The following is a 21009-nucleotide window of genomic DNA, read 5'->3' as shown; positions in this document are numbered from 1 at the left end:
TGGGGGATCTGTAGATGACACTGTTATGGGGATGTGTAGGTGACACTGTTATGGGAACCTGTAGATGACACTGTTATGGGGGGATCTGTAGATGACACTGTTATGGGGGATGTGTAGATGACACTGTTATGGGGGGCCTGTAGATGACACTGTTATGGGGGATCTGTAGATGACACTGTTATGGGGGATGTGTAGATGACACAGTTATGGGGGATGTGTAGATGACACTGTTATGGGGAGGGGGGATCTGTAGATGACACTGTTATGGGGGATGTGTAGATGAAACTGTTATGGGGGATGTGTAGATGACACTGTTATGGTGGATGTATAGATGACACTGTTAAAGGGATGGGGGATGTGTAGATGACACTGTTATGGTGGATTTGTAGATGACACAGTTATGGGGGATCTGTAGATGACACAGTTATGGGGAATCTGTAGATGACACAGTTATGGTGGATGTATATGGTGGATGTATGAGTTTGCTCATTTACTAACGGCTCATAACAATCCCATCCTTCCAATTGGCCGGCGGAATCAATGCTTCGTCCAATCAGAGAATAGTTCATTGATTTTGCCTCGCTATTTTCATATCGTTACATTGGCCATTGACGTCATCAACAGCAGCCAATCAGAGTGAACAGGCTGAGCTGTGATTGGCTGCCCGCTGTTCCACCTGTCCCGTTGGGTTCTATAAGGTGAACGTTGCATTACCGTAAACACGGCCCCTCCCACATAACGCATCACGGGACTCCGCCTGAGGGGAGAGGCTTTACCTCACCTCATTACCGGAGGGCTCCATAGAATAACGACCAATAAACATCTCACGGTATCGCCGTTTATAGAGGAAGGGATGCTGGTAGTAGTAGTTTCAGGGCTTGTCGTCGTAAAACTTTATTTAGAGGAAGAATAAATTACACGAACCTCCACGCAGGCTTGGATTTGCCCACAACTAATATGGCCGCCGCGGCCTCACCAGCGACGTATCTGAATCCTGGTGTTCAAATTGTCATTTTCTCCCCCGCACTCGCTCTCGGGTTTCCAGGCAGGGAACTCCCAGCCTTTTTCTATCTAAAACAAACCGGTTCTAAAAGAGCGCCCCCCATCGCCGGTTCCCCGCCCACAGAAGCCGTGCTCTCGCGAGAGGGCGCGATGTTTCCGGTGTTGTGAATGTCTCCCCACCGAGGAATATGGCGGCCAGCATCCGCGCCCGCTCCCTCCGGCACCTCAGGATAAGAGGTAACCGGGAAGGCTGGGGTGAGGGGAGTCAGGGCCTGGGCGGGAGAGGGAGCTGTGCGGCTGCGGGGTGTCAGTGAGGCCGGGGAGAGGCAGCCCAGCCCCCCCCCCCCGGCCTCAGCCTTGTTGGTATCTCCCGGGTGTGGGCAGTGAGGGGCAGTATAGGTGTGTGTCCCATCCCCCTGCACAGCAGCGCCCCCCAGCGCCGTGTCCTTGTGGACAGTCCCCCTCCCCCCTCTATAACGCCGGTTTACCTGTCATGTCCCTATGATGACGCTTCCTGGTACCAGGGCAGGTGCCACCTCTCACCTCCTGCCCAGCAGCCCTGCCATAGACCCCTGCTGGGCTGCACCCTTTGTGCCATCCACAATCCCTTCCTGCCTGCAGCTCCTACCTCCGGACGCTCACAGAGCCCACAGCGACTCCCAGATCTGGCAATGGCGCCGTACACCCCGGGGATGGGGGTCGTGGGGGGGTCAGACCGCCGTAAAGTCACAGTGTGCTGAAAGTGGGGGATTTTAGTAGTAATTTAATTATTTTTTTTAGGTTTTAATAGGAGAAAACTAATGTTGGGCTGGGCGGGTCATCCATGGTGACATGTAAGGGGACTATAGGGGTGCGAGTGATTGAGGGGCCCAAATGTGGCCCTGGTATTGGTTTATTGGTTCTCATGGGTAATAATGGTGACTGGTAGGCTGGTCTGCAATGTCTATAGGTTTACTGCTCATCATGGGTGATCATGGTGACTGGTAGGGTGGTCTGCAATGTCTATAGGTTTACTGCTCATCATGGGTGATCATGGTGACTGGTAGGGTGGTCTGCAATGTCTATAGGTTTACTGCTCATCATGGGTGATCATGGTGACTGGTAGGGTGGTCTGCAATGTCTATAGGTTTACTGCTCATCATGGGTGATCATGGTGACTGGTAGGGTGGTCTGCAATGTCTATAGGTTTACTGCTCATCATGGGTGATCATGGTGACTGGTAGGGTGGTCTGCAATGTCTACAGGTTTACTGCTCATCATGGGTGATAATTGTGACTGGTAGGTTGGTCCGCCATCTCAATAGGGTTACTGGTCATCTATAGGTGATAATGATGATTGGGAGGATGGTCCACCATCTCAATAGGGTTACTAGTCATCTATAGGTGATAATGGTGATTGGGAGGGTGGTCTGCCATCTCTGGAGGTATACTGGTCATCTATAGGTGATAATGATGATTGGGAGGATGGTCCACCATCTCAATAGGGTTACTGGTCATCTATAGGTGATTGGGAGGGTGGTCCGCCATCTCTGTAGGTAATAATGGTGACTGGTAGGGTCGTCCACCATCTCTGTAGGTATACTGGTCATTTATAGGTGATAATGGGGATTGGGAGTCTGGTCTGCCATCTCTAGGTTTACTGGTCATCCTGGGTGATAATTGTGACTGGTAGGGGTAGTCTGCCATCTCTATAGGGTTACTAGTCATCTATGGATGATATTGGTGATTGGTAGGGTGGTCCGCCTTCTCTATAGGTATATTGGTCATCTATGGGTGATGATGGTGATTGGTAGGATGGGTCACCATGTCTATAGACTTGCTGATCATCTATTGGTGATTGGTAGGGTGGTCCACCATCTCTAGGTTCTAGTGCTCATCAGGGGGACCATGCGAGTGAGTTATAAAGGCAGTTTGTATGGGGATCCCCTAAATTTGGCCCCACTGTCACTATAATTTAGGGGTGGGAAAGTGTTCTTAACGTGTCACTTTCCTGCTGTTGCAAAAGTACAACTCCCAGTGTGCCCATCACACTGGGAGTTGTAGTTATGCAACAGCTGGAAAGCATTAGGTTAGGGTTCAGAATTATGGGAGATGCAGCAGCAGCCTGAAGAGCCCGTATACCATATAAGGAGATGCCAGGGTATGCTGGGAGTTGTAGTTTTTTTTTTTTTTTTTTTTTTTATAGGTTAGTGATCAGTGCAGTAGTAGCAGTCTCACTAGCCTGAAGGCTCTAGATACTGTATAAGGCAATAGCCATAGGCTGTCAGGGCATGCTGGGAGTTGTTTTTCCACAGGTTGGTGATCAGTGCTATGGGAGGTACAGTAACAGCAATTGCTTTCAGTCCCTGGTGCCTGAAGAGTCCATATACCACAAAAGGAGATGTCAGGACATGCTGGGAGTTGTAGTTTTACTGTAGAAGGTGCTACAGTAGCAATCACTCCCACACCCAGGTGAAGGGCGTCTATATACCATATTATATATCTCATATACACCATATAAGAAGATAGCTATAGGTGGTCAGAGCATGCTGGGAGTTGTGCTTTTTCATTTGCTAGAAAGCCACAGGTTAGGGATGAGAAGGGCAGCAGTAGCCTGATGAGTCCATATGCCGCATTAGGAGATATCAAGGCATGCTGGGAGTTGTAGTTTTGCTACTGGTTGGTGATCAGTGCTACAGCAGGTGCAGTAGTAGCAATTGCTTTTAATCCCTGGTGCCTGAAAAGCCTATATACAGCATAAGGAGATAGCCATAAGTGGTCAGGGCATGTTGGGAGTTGGTGTATTACAGTGGAAAGAACAGCAGTGGACAGCTATTCTTTATTCTTGCTTAGTGGGGGGGGTTTCTAGGTCCTCCCCCCCCCATATTCCGAATTGTTTGGGGACCCTGTCACACATTTGTCAATTCTGCAGTTTTCTAGTATACTAGAGGTGAATGGGAGCAGCAATGTAAACAGCGCTGCTCAGCTAATAGCCTGGGAATTACAGAGTACATAGCTCTGCGCAACCAACGCAAAACACTCGCCCTGACTATAATCACCTCTGGCAGACAAAAGAGTCTTAGGATAGACCCAGGACTTGTCTCTACTCTGGATATGCCATGACTATCCAGGTGGGAACGTACCTCCTTTAAGGGCTTGGTCACATCAAGGGAGTATACCCCCTTTAGGGGCTTAGTCACATCATGGGAGTATACCCCCTTTAGGGGCTTAGTCACATCATGGGAGTATACCCCCTTTAGGGGCTTAGTCACATCATGGGAGTATACCCCCTTTAAAGTCCACCTTCCACCCGGAGCTGTGATTTCCTATCTACGTTGGACTGGGGCTCTGCCCTTTAAGGGCTTAGTCACATCATGGGAGTATACCCACTTTAGAAGCTTAGTCACATGACTCACATCATGGGAGTATACCCCCTTTAAGGGCTTAGTCACATCATGGGAGTATACCCCCTTTAAGGGCTTAGTCACATAATGGGAGTATACCCCCTTTAAGGGCTTAGTCACATAATGGGAGTATACCCCCTTTAAGGGCTTAGTCACATCATGGGAGTATACCCCCTTTAAGGGCTTAGTCACATCATGGGAGTATACTCGCCTGGACCCTGTGCTTCACGTATAAGGATGCCAAGTACTGACAAGGGCGCCATTGATGTTAATTGTCTTAATGTAGTAAAAAAAAAAAGCCACATTTAGGGAATTGTCCCCTGTAGGGCTCGTCTGTCACATAAGGAGTCAGGATTTCTAGGTCTTCAGCAGCTATAGAGCAGTAGGTTGGGGGGTTCAGTGCTATAGGAGGGGCAGCAGTAGCAATTACTTTCAGTCCCTGGTGCTTAAAGGGCCCAAAGACCTCATAAGGAGACATCTGTAGGCTGTCAGGGCATGCTGGGGGTTTTAGTTTTATAATAGATGGGACCAAAGAATGGGGATCAGTGCTATGGGAGGTGCAGGACTATTCTCAGTCCCTGGTACCACATAGGGATGCTGGGAGTCAGAGTTGAGCAGCTGGTTGCAGACCCCTGATCTGGCTCTTTTATTGTCTTTGCAGGGTTAGTCAGGCCCCTGAATCAGAGATTTGTCATGGTGGTGGGGGAGAGTGTAGATCAGCGTCACGTTACATCCTTCCAGCAATGCAATGACTGTGTCAGATGAAAACATGTTTGTGGTGGAACAGGAGAAGGCTGGATGTGACAATAACATCAGAATACTGCCCCCTAGTGACAGCTGTGCGCACACACACTTCCAGGAGGACGGTGTAGGATTGCTGGGAGAATGCGGTTGTTTACATGGAGATGACGGCCCCTGGGGCCCTTACCAGAATATCTCCATGTAAAGACAGTGAACTGTGATGTCAGCAGGGAGCGGGGATTATATACTGTATACACAGTGACACCGCAGAGAGCAGTGTGTACCCTTCAGCTGTTACTACACTACAACTCCTATCAGGCCCTGACAGCTGGTTTACATAGTACAGTGACAGGTTATCAGGCTGAGTGAGTTGCAGTACCTCCACCTTACTAATACACTGTATCTCTATAGATTTACATTATAGCTGTATATACACCAGCAAGACCACTGCTTTTAGAGCAGTACTGTGGTTGGTAACTTGTCAACAATAGGAGGGAAAGAGCAGCATATCAGGAGGAGACAGGAGGATAGATAAATGTATCGGCAAGAATATTTAACCAGACGAGTATAACTATATTAGGTGAGATGATGATATCCCTTTAAGTTGTCTATCGTGCAGGCTGAAACTGCCAGCTCGCCGGTAAAGATGTTGTCTTAACATTTCATGCACTTTGTAGCAAAGCTTGAAGGGAGATTACATGTTATTTTTTTCCCTATAATTTACTTTATACCCTAGACCTCTAAATGCCTGCAGGCTTCAAATCAAAGACGAAATTTGTGCAGACATCAGATCAGATTCTGAATGCGTGTAGGCTCCAGATCAGACCCAAAACCCATACAGACTCTATATCAGACCCTAAACTCGTCCAGGCTCCAGATCAGACCCCAAAGCCAAAGTTGTCCAGGCTCCAGATCAGACCCCAAACCCAAACTTTTTCAGGCTCCAGATCACACCCCAAACTTGTCCAGGCTCCAGATCACACCCCAAACTCGTCCAGGCCCCAGATCACACCCTAAACCCAAACTCGTCCAGGCTCCAGATCAGACCCCAAACCCGTCCCGTCCTCAGACCAGACCTCAAACTTGTTAAGGCCCCAGACCAGACCCCAAACTTGTTAAGGCCCCAGAACAGACCCCAAATATGTCCAGGCTCTAGATCAGGCCTCAAACCCGAAACTCGTCCAGGCCTCAGATCAGACCCCAAACTCAAACTCCTCCAGGTTCCAGATCAGACCCCTAAACTTGTCCGGACCCTAGATCAGACACTAAACTCATCCCGGCTCCAGATGAGACCCCAAACTGGTGCAGACTCTAGCTGAGAGATTCTGTAATGTCTGGAGAGCTGGTTTTGACTGTGGATCATTGTTATTGAGGGCACAGCACTGTAAGTCACTGTTCACACAGTTTTCTGTGTCTGCAGCTCTTGACGTTGTAGATAAGAGCACAGCTCCTTCCTCCAGTGTGTGTATATAGCTTGTACATAGTGTGTACTGTATATGGCTTGTATATAGTGTACTGTATATGGCTTATATATAATGTGCACTGTATATGGCTTGTATATAGTGTGTACTGTATGTGCTATGCTTATATAGAGCAGTCTGTAACCTATTGTAATTATTTTTTTTTTTTAGGTCGGAATGACAGTGGGGAGGAGAACGTCCCTATAGATCTCAGCCGAGGTAAGATGTCAGCCGTTGGTGACTAGAATACATTCTGTGACATTTTATTCATTGTGGAAAATTGCATATTTCAGGTCAGTTTGTACCTCACATCCTCAGAACAGAGATAATGCTGACATGGCGGCTCTGGGCGTCCACATTGTAGCGTTAGTATTCGAGATGAGATGCATCCTGCTCCACCCCTGATGCCGGAAAAAGCTGGACCCAGTCCTGGGAAACTTCTCCCAGTTTCCCAGGACTGGATCCAGCTTTTCCCAGCACCCGAGGAGCAGTGGCACGAAGCAGAGCAGTCTTCAGAACCCGCAGCTTGATGAGCGGAATGCAGATAGGCGATTAGCTTTGTTCCTCTAGTCTGTATCCCAGTCTCTTGCAGGGACCATTTAGATAATAGGATCCTGTACAGATCTTGTTCGAAGAAGGTCCAGGCATAGAGCTGTAATACCACACACAACCTGAGGACAGGGGTGGTGCTGTTTTTGTAAGAAAGCAGCTACGTCTCTCTAATCCTGAATGAACCCACTTGCCGTGATTTGATGGCGGCAGTGAATGTTTTTTTTTCTTACCTCTCCTCAATAACAGAACACTCTGGAATAATGGTTACTTGGAAAAACATTATGATGTAGGTTCACATTGAACTCATTTACTATATACACAGCACTCGCACGCGTGAACTGTTGTCAGCAAAGGGAGCTGCACCCAGTGGCTATTAGAGGACTAATATAGTATTAAAGAGGATATCCAGCATTAGAGATAACATAGCTACTTTCTTGTAAAAAAAAAAAAAAAAAAAAAAAGAGTTTGTGGTATTACAATTCAACTCCATTGACTTCAATAGAACTGAGCTGCAAAAAACGTATACAAACTGAGGACAGGAGCGGTGCAGATTCTGGAAGAAAGTGGGCATGTTCAGAGCCCAAGCCCCGCCCCCTAAGCATATTCTCTGACCAGCCCTTATGGCCTTCATTATCATCTCTCTGCTATACACACAAATACATATATATATATATATATATATATATATATATATATCTTTCTTGGGACATTTAGGGAAGAATAAGGTGTGATTACAGCATGCTGCCTTTTGCTGAACAATGCCACAGGCAGAGGAGCAGACAGGGAATAATACAGCAGGTGCTGCAGATTAACCGACTGCACTGCAATAGTCTACCGTGAACTGTAATGCTCTGCAACAGGGACAGACAACTGAGGGAAAGCAACGCAGTACGGGAATTGTAAGCAGCCGCCAGGAAGCAACATGACTGCCGTTTGAGAGTACCTCTTTTAAAGGATTATTCCCCTATCCGCAGGATAAAGGATCAGTGGCGATCCGTCCCTACACGATCATATATATATATATATATATATATATATATATATATATATATATATATATATATATATATATATATATATAGTGTGTTGTACTGACTGCAGGGCATACATGACTACACAGAATTTTGGTTGTCTGTTACCATGGAGATACATTGGTTGGGGTAGGAGCTGTAGACACACAATGAAAGGAAATTGTTACTTGATGCAAAAACGCTTCTCTTTTCATATAGAGACTGCAAAAAGTTTAGGTTGTGCTTTCGAATAGGGTGTGGTATTATACCTTGTGTGCACAGGGGGTCCTTCTTCTGAAGTCCTATTGATTGACTGCACAAAGTGGTTGACTGTCCATCTAATAATGGGGACCTATTGCATCAAAGGGGTTATCCAGCATTAGAAAAAGCACAGGTACTCTCTTGCAGAAACAGCACCACCCCTGTTCTCAGGTTGTGTGTGGTATTACATTTAAGCTCCATTCAACAGAACCAAGCTTCAATATCTCACCCAAACAGAGGACAGGAGAGGCGCTGTGTCTGGAAGAGAGTGGCCATGTTTTTCTAACCCCTTTAATGATAGGGGGCCACTGTGAGTGGGATCCGTATCATACGAAACAGATGCTCTCAATGAACTGTGTGATAGGAATAAAGTCTAGGAAATGAATGAAAAATTATGGCAGATTCACATTGAAATGACACATATGGCAGTGCCAGCCCGCAGCTAAGCAACGGAGAACGTGCAATCTGTTACCAGCTATTCCTGAAGTATGATGAGCGACTGGTGAACGGTGCAAGGAAAATCCCTTTAATTCACTGGTGATTCTGGATCTATATCAGCGAAGGGGGATCTGCAGCCTTCCAACCTTTGCAAAACCACAATTCCCATCATGCTTGGACAGCCAAAGGCTGCCCAGGCATGATGGGAATTGTAATTTTGCAACAGGTTCCCCTTGCCTTAAAGGGAACCTGTCACCCCCTGTGCCGGGGTGACAGGCTCCCGACCCCCTGCTACAGCCCCCTATACTTACCTGATCCCGCCAGGTCCCGCTTCTGGATCCGGTCGGGTCACGGAGATCTCAGCCGCTGCAGCCCGGCGCGTGCGCTGAGAGATGAGTCCAACGCTCCGTCATTCTCTATGAGCGTTGGACTCATCTCTCGGCGCACGCGCCGGGCTGCAGCGGCTGATATCTCCGTGACCCGACCGGATCCAGAAGCGGGATCAGGTGAGTATAGGGGGCTGTAGGGGGGTGACAGGTTACCTTTAACATTAGAATGAGATCTGTTGCAGTGATCACGGATTTGTGAAAGCTTCCATTTTGTCTACAGCAGCCACTACAGGTGAAATGCAGTATTACTTTTGTAGAACTAGCACCATAACAAATCGGTCATGTCTGAATGCGACCTTATAAGACAACACAGTCGGACGTCAGCTGCTTGTATCTGCAGAGCAGTGTCTGTGTGGGCAGGTTAGCGGCACGGCTATGGGTAACTGCGCTTCTCACCCACATCACCTGCACAAACTCCAGTGTTTCCCTTTCATGTGTTTTGTTTGATTCGGCGAATATCCATCCATTGTGGAATGAGAATGCGTCCGACCTGTGTCACATATGGTCTCTGTTGGTGGAGATCCTGCGTTGTTGGTCGTCATAGCGATGCGTTCATAACCGCGATACGACCTGTAGAAATGTAAAGCTGGGGCTTCCAAGCGTACGGCTGGAGGGGATGCCTGCGGCCATAATGCGGCTGCTCTTAGCTGGGTTTCCCATGTAACTCTTACATTCATTTAACACTTTAGTGCTGCCGGCAGCTTTCATGTGCATCGGGCTGCAGCGCTCTGCGTTGTAGCTTCATATACACTGATCATATTAAAGGGGTTAATCAGAATTTGAACCTAATCAGTTCTTACAACCTAAGGACAAGAGTGGCCCTGTTTCTAATGCTGAGTAGTCCCTTTAACACAACAGACCTCATATTGTGGAGAGCCACTTGTGCTGACCTGTTGGATCCCGAACCCCAAAGCCCTGTCATGCCCCCTGTGGTATTGTCAACAGTTCCTGTAAGGTATGAGGTGAAGACCCCTGTTGCCTGGATCCCATAGCCCTGTGACTATGTCTTCCTGAACAATGTCTGCAGTGTGGCCCCCGGGGCATTATCTACTGCTATTAAAGGGGTACTCCAGCGGGGGGCATTTTTTTCCTGGGACCGGGGAGGAGGTGGCTGAGGGAAACGACGTCCACTCACCTCCCCGGTTCCAGCGGCAGGTCCCGCATCGCGGCGCTCCGGTTCCCAGACACTTCCTGGTGTCTGACGGGGGGCCCGAGACGTGACGTCTCAGGTCCGCTCAGCCAGTCAGTGATGGAGGCGGGATCCGTTTCAAGTCCACTCAAATCCCGCCTCTGTCACTGACTCGCCGCTGGAACTGGGGAGGTGAGGGGACGTCGTTTCCCTCAGCCACCTCCTCCTTCCCGGTCCCAGGAAGAAAATGCCACTGCCCCGCCATCTTGTCTTCTTACCATTGTGCATCCTGGTGCCATCTCTTCCCCAGGAAAATTGACATGCATGCACCAGGCCATGCCCATGATGGAGAACATAACCGTCAGACCAGGCACCTCCTTCTGTTGCTCCATGCTCCTGTCCTGATGCCCATTGTGGATAGGGGTCACATGACCCCATACACAGCTATATGTCCTGTGAGATCTGACTTTCTATTATAGCCATCTTATTTAAGCAGTTTTTGCCTCATTGCAGCTCTTCTGTGGAATCAGACCAGACAGACGAGCCTTCATAACCAATTTTTTAAAAACATTTTCACGTCTAATTTTTTAATTAATTTGCATTGATATTTTATAAACAATTTTTTTTTTTAGATTATTTTAACAGTTATGACGATGATTATTGATGATTATGGTATTTCGGATAAATTAATCAGCCTTTAAGTTGATGTGAAAGGACTTCATTCCTCAGTGAGATCCGTCCCAGCGTTCGGCCACCGTCCTCTGTAGCGTCTCGATTAACCGCGTATCCACATCAACCAGAAAAACACTGTAAATGAATTGTGCTGCATGCGAGGGATTAGTGCCCCGGAGAAGGTCTTGTGACCTGCATGCTTGTGCCGCCACGCGGGGAGCGAGTTTTGTTTCTTAGGATATTTCTGACAGCGATCTGAAGTTATTTCAGTCACTCAATGACTTCAGGGACAATATCTCAGCTGCCACGCGGGACGCGCTCCTGCATTGTGATAAAAGACTTTAGGGCTGCGGCACCCTGGAAACAACCATCCACAGAGAGCCTGATGTGCATTGCATCTGTGTCTCATGCTTTTAGCTCTTTGTAGTAAAATTATTTTACTGCTATAACTAAATGGACATTAGTTTATATAGCGGAGAGACACCATGGTTTTCTGGGTGGAAACCGCAATGCAATTGTATTGCTTCCTAATGTAACTGGATTAGGTGACAGTCACTTGGTTTCTGGCCTACATGTCAGCAACCTGTGAAAATGAGTAGACGGGACTCTGCGGTGTTCTATCCAGACAGTAAATATTGTCGGAGAATGATTGGAATGAAGTCGTAGTCAGACTAGTTAAAAAAAATAATAATAATTTTTTAGCAAAGGTATACAAGGGACAACATTGTGACTAGACTTGGACATGAAGGGGAGAGCACAGAGTTGTACATCATTCCTTTCGGTTGCAGGTCACCATAAACAAGAAGTCATTGATGTGTCTGATGTTCTTACTTGGAACATGAAAAGTAAACAAATAGGGAAGTCCAAAGACCTCAAGACAAACATTAATAGCATTGTTTCCGGGCTTTCCCCTGAGTTGTAGGAATTTTTTGGACTTTCCCTTCTCGAAATAAATGTCTTTCACTTAGGCTAAACAATCCTCGGGCCCCTAACGTTACAGAAGACACTTAAGTAGTGGTAACAGAATAAGAAAGGTTTCTGTATAGGTCAGAGATCTTTATATTTTCTGCATATGCATACAGACGCATATGCAGATCCATAATATATCGCCAGGTCGTCCAGTATCTGATCAGTGAGTGTCCAACTCCTGCCCTCTTGTTGATCAGCTGTGGCTGTAATGTATAGGGAGAAGCGTGGCTGGATGGTTCTGTACCTTGTGTAGTGGGCGTGCTTGGTTACTGCACCTATGAATGTCTGAATGAACTCGGCTGCAGTAACGCAGCATGCTCACCATTGTCTCTTTATGGCTCTCTTTTGGGGTGCCAGAAGTTAGACCTTCACCGATAAACTCCAGCGGTCAAAGCATGATGGGACACAGCTGGAGGGCCACAGGTTCTCCATCCCTTCTTTAACCCCTTATTGACCAGCCTGTTTGTTCCGTTGTGGTATCGGGTCACAGTGGGATAATAGGTACCCAATGATAGAAGCTATTGCCACTCCATGCGGGGATGTCCTACCTGCAGTCCCCCGCTACTTGTAGCTCCGATTCAGCTTCTCGTCGTAGCCTCGAGGACGGGCCTTGCGGTCACAGCTCATTTACATGAATGACTAATAAACCTGTTCTTAGAAATGGCTACTGGTGTGAAACCAGCCTCAGTACTAGATGGCGGGATGGGGGTTTTCTTTGTAGGTGGCTATGGTCGAGGCGTCTTTGCTCAGCAAAGTTCATTGTGCTTGAGTCATTGTGTATATCCTTGTTTCTATATGATGAATACTCAGGGCTGATTATCCTCTAGGTCTTTATAAAAAGAATACTAGAGAATGTTTCTCACTCCAATCTTTCCATTTGTGATTTGATCCGACTGTATTCTCTGCTGGATGTGAAATCATCGCTCATAGTTACTGGTGTATACTATATAAGGTCCGATTACTCCAATATACAAGGGCTGCACTGTTATACCCTGGTATATATTGTATATAGAGTGTGATATAGAATGGCTTCACTGTTATATCCTGGTGTATATTGTGTATATATAGGGGAGGATATAGAAGAGCTGTATTACTATACCCTGTTATGTATTGTATATATAGGATCTGATATAGAAGGGCTGCACTTTTATACCTTGGTATATATTGTGTATAAGTGTAAGTATACATGTATTACTGAATATGAATTTTGCGGTGTGATACAGGGACAGTGCTGCGGTGTGATACAGGGACAGTGCTGCGGTGTGATACAGGGACAGTGCTGCGGTGTGATACAGGGACAGTGCTGCGGTGTGATACAGGGACAGTGCTGCGGTGTGATACAGGGACAGTGCTGCGGTGTGATACAGGGACAGTGCTGCGGTGTGATACAGGGACAGTGCTGCGGTGTGATACAGGGACAGTGCTGCGGTGTGATACAGGGACAGTGCTGCGGTGTGATACAGGGACAGTGCTGCGGTGTGATACAGGGACAGTGCTGCGGTGTGATACAGGGACAGTGCTGCGGTGTGATACAGGGACAGTGCTGCGGTGTGATACAGGGACAGTGCTACAGTATAACAGTGTTACAGTGCTGCAATGTAAATTGTCTTGTAATTTATTTATTGTTCCCCCTTCCCCCTCTTTTTTCATCTAGAACCAAGCGACAACCTTAGAGAAATTTTACAAAATGTGGCCAAACTTCATGGCGTCTCTAACATGCGCAAGCTGGGTCACCTGAACAACTTTATCAAGGTAAGAGTTTTTATTATCTGTAATACACATGAATGGTGAGCAATACCTCAGCTGCGGCAGAACCTCGTAATGCATACCTCAGCTGCTGCAGAACCTCGTAATGTATACATCAGCTGCAGCAGAACCTCATAATGCATCTCAGCTGCTGCAGAATCCCATAATGCACCTCAGCTTCTGCAGAACTTCATAATGCGCACCTCAGCTACTGCAGAACCTCATAATACACACCTCAGCCTATAGCTACATTCAGAGTGATATATATGTGGTGCTTGGTATCTGCGGTAGGGGAGAGATAATGTGTTGTATAGTTGACAGTATGGCTGTATTATTCTGGTCTCCCCTCCCTTATAACATGCAATCCCCCTGATGGTGACGCTTCTATATGTGGATGAAGACGACACATTACAGACTCTTTCTGCAGAACTTGTTTGTGTGATCTATGGTTGTGTTTGGTTTCCAGGAACTGCTCCATCTCCATGCATAATGCTGTTTTTGGTTTATTTTAGTCTTGTTCTATATATGTGGCATTTGTGGTCGCATATAAACATATTGCCCTATATACAAAGAGATTGAAGCGCTCTGCATGCATCTGCTCTGGGGGTCTGTGCACGTAACACCTACTTGTCAATAGTTTATAAGGTTGTGTTCACACATGACCACTGCATCACCATCTGCAACACAAATACATTTCTCATGGACTTTATATTGGAGGCAGCAGTGTTACTCATTAATGAGCGGAAAATTGATGGGGGCTTTCAAATGGCATTATGAAATATCATTCTTAGGTTTATTGTCTAAGGTCATGGTTCTCCAAACTGCGGCCCTTCAGCTGTTGCAATACTACATTTCCCATCATGCCTGGACTGCCAAATCCAAAGCAGGCATGATGGGAATTGTGGTTTTGCAAGTGCTAGAGGGCCGCAGTTTGAAGACCCATGTCTTTGGTTGTGTATACACTGTGTGGATCAGTGCAGAGGCTGCTGTAATCACAGGTCATTATTAACTTGCCAGTTTCTTGTATAAACACACAAAGTTTGGGGTTCCCTGTTAGGCTGTGTTCCCATATGTATAGAAACGCCGATCTTCATCATGTGATCAGCATTACCTGGCCTATATTGGGATCAGCATTATTTGGCTTAATCACAGTGTTTTTCTTTTCATAAACGATCTGATGAAGCCCAGTAACACTGATCACATAGTGAAGCCTGGTAATGCTGACCACATGATGAAGCCTGGTAATGACAGCACTGACAGTCAATTTGGACAAAACTGCAAAGGCAACAAATCTGCTTTGTGTCAACACTGCCAAAGGGAACCTGAAACTTTGTGCGTTTTTACTGGGAACTGGTGAGTTAATAAAGTCCTGTGATTACAGCAGCCTCTGCACTGATACGTGCAGTGTGATTACAGCAGCCTCTGCACTGATACGTGCAGTGTGATTACAGCAGCCTCTGCACTGATACGTGCAGTGTGATTACAGCAGCCTCTGCACTGATACGTGCAGTGTGATTACAGCAGCCTCTGCACTGATACGTGCAGTGTGATTACAGCAGCCTCTGCACTGATACGTGCAGTGTGATTACAGCAGCCTCTGCACTGATACGTGCAGTGTGATTACAGCAGCCTCTGCACTGATACGTGCAGTGTGATTACAGCAGCCTCTGCACTGATACATGCAGTGTGATTACAGTAGCCTCTGCACTGATACATGCAGTGTGATTGCAGCAGCCTCTGCACTAATACATGCAGTGCGATTGCAGCCACCTCTGCACTGATACATGCAGTGCGATTGCAGCAGCCTCTGCACTGATACATGCATTGTGATTACAGCAGCCTCTGCACTGATACATGCATTGTGATTACAGCAGCCTCTGCACTGATACATGCAGTGCGATTGCAGCAGCCTCTGCACTGATACATGCAGTGCGATTGCAGCAGCCTCTGCACTGATACATGCAGTGCGATTACAGCAGCCTCTGCACTGATACATGCAGTGCGATTGCAGCAGCCTCTGCACTGATACATGCAGTGCGATTGCAGCAGCCTCTGCACTGATTCATGCAGTGCGATTACAGCCGTATCTGCACTGATACATGCATTGCGATTGCAGCAGCCTCTGCACTGATACATGCAATTGCGATTGCAGCAGCCTCTGCACTGATACATACACTGTGACTGATGTTGTGCACGAAGAGAATAGATAAGAAAGGAGTCAAAACTATAACCTAAGCGGGAAGGCTTGTAGAAATAGGCACTGTGACTGTGGAAGGAGGTGATGTGAGTTTGGGTATAGCAGATTATATATGGGAAGTGTTAGTGGTTTTCAGGCAGAGGAATAGATATGGTTCCTGCTTTACGCTCCATTCGTGTGGAGTTTCTCTTGCTCTGCCCTTCATTCATTCTCCTGGCAGGGTGTAATGTAATGGCCTGGTCACAAGGTGCTGGGAAAGCTTTGCACTCGGCTCGGCCGCTGTTGCCGGTGGCTGATTTCTTAGCTATTTGTCTGCACTTTAACTGTTCTCATTACTTGTAGACATTATACCAGGAGTGCCGAGCGACCACAGGCTGCATCGTACTGGATATAAGCCACTGCTATCACCTGGAATCATGTGCATTCAGTTATAACGTGCTTTACGAGAGTAGTCTAGGCTAGGGGGGTGGAGGGGATAGTGTCTGGAGTCTTTTCTCTTGTAGCTCTTATATAATGTAGTTTATCCTGTGCATGTAACGCTCATCAAGATCTACTACCGGCAGGGAAGCTGGGTATATAGGAGCCACTTGTTCTCAGGAGACGGGTATATAGGAGCCATGTGTCCACAGGAGCCGGGTATATAGGAGCCACTTGTTCTCAGGAGACGGGTATATAATAGGAGCCATGTGTCCTCAAGATCTACTACCGGCAGAGAAGCTGGGTATATAGGAGTCACTTGTTCTCAGGAGACGGGTAAATAATAGGAGCCATGTGTCCTCAAGAGTCAGGTATATAGGAGCCATGTGTCCTCAGAAGCCTGGGTATATAGGAGCTATGTGTCCTCAGGGGCCGGGTATATAGGAGCCATGTGTCCCCAGAAGCCGGGTATATAGGAGTCACTTGTTCTCAGGAGCTGGGTATATAGGAGCCATGTGTCCACAGGGGCCGGGTATATAGGAGCTATGTGTCCTCAGGATTCCGGGTATATAGGAGTCACTTGTTCTCAGGAGCCGGGTATATAGGAGCCATGTGTCCACAGGGGCCGGGTATATAGGAGCTATGTGTCCTCAGGATTCCGGGTATATAGGAGCCATGTGTCCTCGGGAGCTGTGTATATAGGAGACATGTGTCCTCGGGAGCTGGGTATATAGGAGCCATGTGTCCTCGGGAGCTGTGTATATAGGAGACGTGTCCTCAGGAGCTGGGTATATAGGAGACATGTGTCCTCGGAGGCTGGGTATATAGGAGCCATGTGTCCTCGGGAGCCGTGTATATAGGAGCCATGTGTCCTCAGTAGCCGGGTATATAAGGAGCCATGTGTCCTCAGGAGCCGGGTATATAGGAGCCATGTGTCCTCAGGGGCCGGGTATATAGGAGCCATGTGTCCTCAGTAGCCGGGTATATAAGGAGCCATGTGTCCTCAGTAGCCGGGTGTATAAGGAGCCATGTGTCCTTGGGAGCTGTGTATATAGGAGACATGTGTCCTCGGGAGCTGGGTATATAGGAGCCATGTGTCCTCAGGGGCCGGGTATATAGGAGCCATGTGTCCTCAGTAGCCGGGTATATAAGGAGCCATGTATCCTTGGGAGCTTGACTGATATACATGTGAGGAGCTGGGTATATAAGAGCCACTTGTCCCCAGTTGCCCGGCTGCTGTACATGTGATGTATATTTCTGGTGACTCTCGCCGTCACACGTTACTTTGCTTCCTGTTGTCGCTGGCGTTTCTCGCTGACACCTCTCGGCTCCTCAGGCTGATTCTTTCCTTTTACATTTTGCAGCGTTTACAAGAAAAGCAGAATAATTTCTTACCAGTCTGGAATTAGCCGCCTTATTATAAGATCTGTCATGGCGTATGCCCACAGGACGGTCTCATTAACCCCTTCGTAGTGCGTGACGTACAAATCCTGCATGTAATACCTGTAACCCCTTAAAGCGACTTACCTGTCCCTCTGGTGCTCTCCCCCCAGTAAGCTATGGCTACATCCAACATCGGCCAGGGAGCTTTCCCGCCATTGAACGGTGCGGTGTGCATCCCTTGTCACTGCCGCTTGGATAGTCATGTCTCTGTTAGGGTGTCTGCTTTGTATGGACATCATGAAGCTGAGAAAGGTCTAGGGACATGAACAGTGGTTACTTGAGCGCCCCCTAATGAACAGCGCCACATCTATTTAGTGGCAGTGTCTGGTATTGTAATATTTACTTTTTTTTTTTTTTTTGTAAACTTTTTATTCAGTTTTCAATTTTCAAAAAACATGAACAGACGCGGAGACAGTACTCCACTACAGGTAGAACATAAGCGTACATAACCAAAATTATTACAGACAATTATGCATTGGTCCACACAAAACGGGAACCTAGTGGACCCAGAAAGAGGTCTGGATCAGAAACAAAATCAGAAGCCCACCCATAGAAGAGAACTCCCTCCCCACCCCCCCCCCCCCCCTCTTCCCCCCGGCTCGCGATCACCCCGGATGGCCCTCAGTAGAAACCTAAGTTGTATCCCTAAGGACATAAAAGAGAGATAATCTCCGGTCCATGCTCACTCACACCCTCAAACGGCCAAGCGTACCTGCCACATCCTTAGCCAGGTACCATTTGGTATCCTTGAAGGGCAACACTACCTGTCGTATTTCAGCAGGAGAAAGGAAGGCACAGATGAACATTGTCCATTTCTTAAAGAAACCTTTGGTAGACTTTTCCTTGGCCCTTAGTACCTCCAGCTGGTCATACAGTAGATATTTTTTAACTTGATTCACCACCTCATCAGTGGAAGGCATCTGAGATTCCAACCAATGAGCGAGCAGGCAACGCTTGGCCACCAAAACAAAAACATGGGTGAGCAATGTAGGCCTCTCCTCATTTTGGGGAATATGCATTACCAGAAAAGCAGGTTCCAATGACAAGGTGACCCGCAATTTAGATGCTAACAGATCTTTTAACCTCACCCAGAAATGTCGCACAAGGGGACATGTCACCAGTCCATGTAATAAGTCAGTCCCCCCAAGGTTACAATTGGGGCAGGCATCAATCCTGTCCGGTCTGTCCAGAGTCTTGGGCAAGGTGAAACCATACGTCGCATGATGGATGATGCGGAATTGGGTATCCCTCCAATTTTCGCTGACTATCGCCCTCCTCACCACCGCCCACCCATCTAGGATTGGTTTAGTCAGTTCAGCCAGACCTAATTTACCCTCCCAGTACTTAAATATGCCCTGACAAAAGGGCTCTGAAGCCTGCCGTCGCAGCGCCCGATAGAGGTACGACAGCGAGTGCATAGGCGCCTCCACTTGCAGCATATCATGGACCAAACTAGACCCGTAGAAGGAAGAAAGGTTCCGCAACCTAGGTTTAGTAAAGGCCATGACCTGGTTATATAACAGAAAATTCCCCTCGGGCAGCCCATATTTGGCTCGAAGCTCTAGAAAAGTCAAGTATCTGTGCTCAGAGTCATGCAAAAGATGAGATACACAAGTTATCCCTCTGTCCCTCCATTCTAGGTACGCCTTATCAAGCTGGTTCACTTTCAGTTCCGGATGCGCCCATAATGTCATATATTTCCCTATAGCAGCGGGTAGTTTGATATCCTTTAGGCCTGCCTTCCAGGCCGCAATCGTATCTCGCAACAGCAAAGACCTTTTTACATGGGATGGAATGGCAGAGAATTTGGAGAATAGTAGCGCCCCCAGAGACCAAGGGCCTGCCAAGGCCGCCTCCTCTCTAAAGTTAGTGTAGGGACCCCCACCCCTCATCCAGTCGAATCCATGCCTGAGCAGACATGCTACATTATATCTTCGGATATCGGGGAAATTTATACCCCCCTGATCCTTAAAGAGTTGTAATTTTTTTAGGGCTATACGAGGTCTCTTCCCCCTCCAGATAAATCGGAGAAAGGAGGATTGCAATTTATTTATGTCTGAATGCTTTAGCAGAACCGGGATTGTCTGCATGGGATAAAGAAGTCTGGAAAAGGCCAGCATTTTCAGTAGGTGACACCGGGCCATTGTAGGAAGGGGTAATGATTTCCATCTGTCCACATCACTAAGAATCGACTGGATGAGTGGCGGATAGTTGAGTCCATAGAGTGAGCTGGGCGTTCTGCCTATCATGATGCCCAAATATCTAATTGCTCTGCGTTCTATCGCGACTGGAGTATTTCCTTGAAAGCCCCGGGATCCCACAGCCAGATCTAACATTATGCTTTTGGAAACGTTAACTTTGAATCCCGCCCCCTCCCCGAAATCTCGTAAACATTCAAATACCGTTGCGAGGTCAGAAGCCGGATTCTCAAGGAAGAGAAGGATATCATCCGCAAAGAGTGCGGTCGTGACAGGGATGCCCCCTACCTTTATGCCCCTTATGCCAGGATGTGATGCTAGAATGCGCGATAGCGGTTCTATAGCAATGTTAAATAAAAGAGGCGATAGGGGGCAGCCCTGTCTGGTACCCTTATACAACCGGAACGGTTGAGATAAAAAGCCCGGGGTGCCCACCCTGGCCCAGGGAGCAGTGTAGAGTGCTGACAAGTACCTCATAAAGGGGCCCTCAAAGCCCATTTCAGCCATCACCGCCCACACCCACTCCCACCGCACGTTGTCAAAAGCTTTTTCCGCGTCAATCGACAATATTGCGGGGGAGGGATGCAGGTCAGGATGAAGCTGGACCTCATCCAGCACACTGATGACCTTCCTCAAGTTGGACACCGCTGATCGTCCCTTGACAAAGCCCACCTGTGAAGGTGAGATAAGGCAAGGAAGGACAACAGCCAGGCGGTCAGCCATAATCTTTGATAGTATCTTGAGGTCGATGTTGATAAGGGATATCGGCCGGTACCCCCCTGGTGACGTTAAATCCTTCCCCTCCTTGGGTAGAACTTTTATGACCGCTGTGTTCAAGGTGGCAGACACTGGTGTCCCCTGTAAATACAGATTGTATAAGGATTGGAGAGCGGGGCCTACCTCCGTAACTGCCATCTTATAAAAATCTGCCGTATAACCATCGGGCCCTGGAGCCTTATTCGGCTTCAGACCCTTAATAGCTCTAGTGATATCCTCTATTGTT

The 21009-nt window shown here is 47.5% G+C and overlaps 1 protein-coding gene across 2 annotated transcripts in view; it reads left to right on the top strand.

Annotated features, from left to right (window-relative positions):
* Positions 1–748: 748 nt before the first annotated feature.
* Positions 749–21009, top strand: part of RICTOR (RPTOR independent companion of MTOR complex 2) — a 62962-nt gene continuing 42701 nt past the window's right edge. For both annotated transcript variants that reach the window (XM_069963094.1, XM_069963093.1), the window contains exons 1-3: positions 749–1239; positions 6757–6804; positions 13660–13757. In XM_069963094.1, coding sequence (XP_069819195.1) covers positions 1191–1239; positions 6757–6804; positions 13660–13757 — 195 coding nt within the window. In that variant the 5' untranslated portion in view covers positions 749–1190. The remainder of the gene's footprint in view (positions 1240–6756; positions 6805–13659; positions 13758–21009) is intronic.

This window comes from Dendropsophus ebraccatus, chromosome 3 (assembly GCF_027789765.1).
Source record: "Dendropsophus ebraccatus isolate aDenEbr1 chromosome 3, aDenEbr1.pat, whole genome shotgun sequence".
Lineage (NCBI taxonomy): Eukaryota > Metazoa > Chordata > Amphibia > Anura > Hylidae > Dendropsophus > Dendropsophus ebraccatus.
Note: the sequence above shows the minus strand (reverse complement) of the source record. Positions and strands in the feature narration are given on the sequence as shown.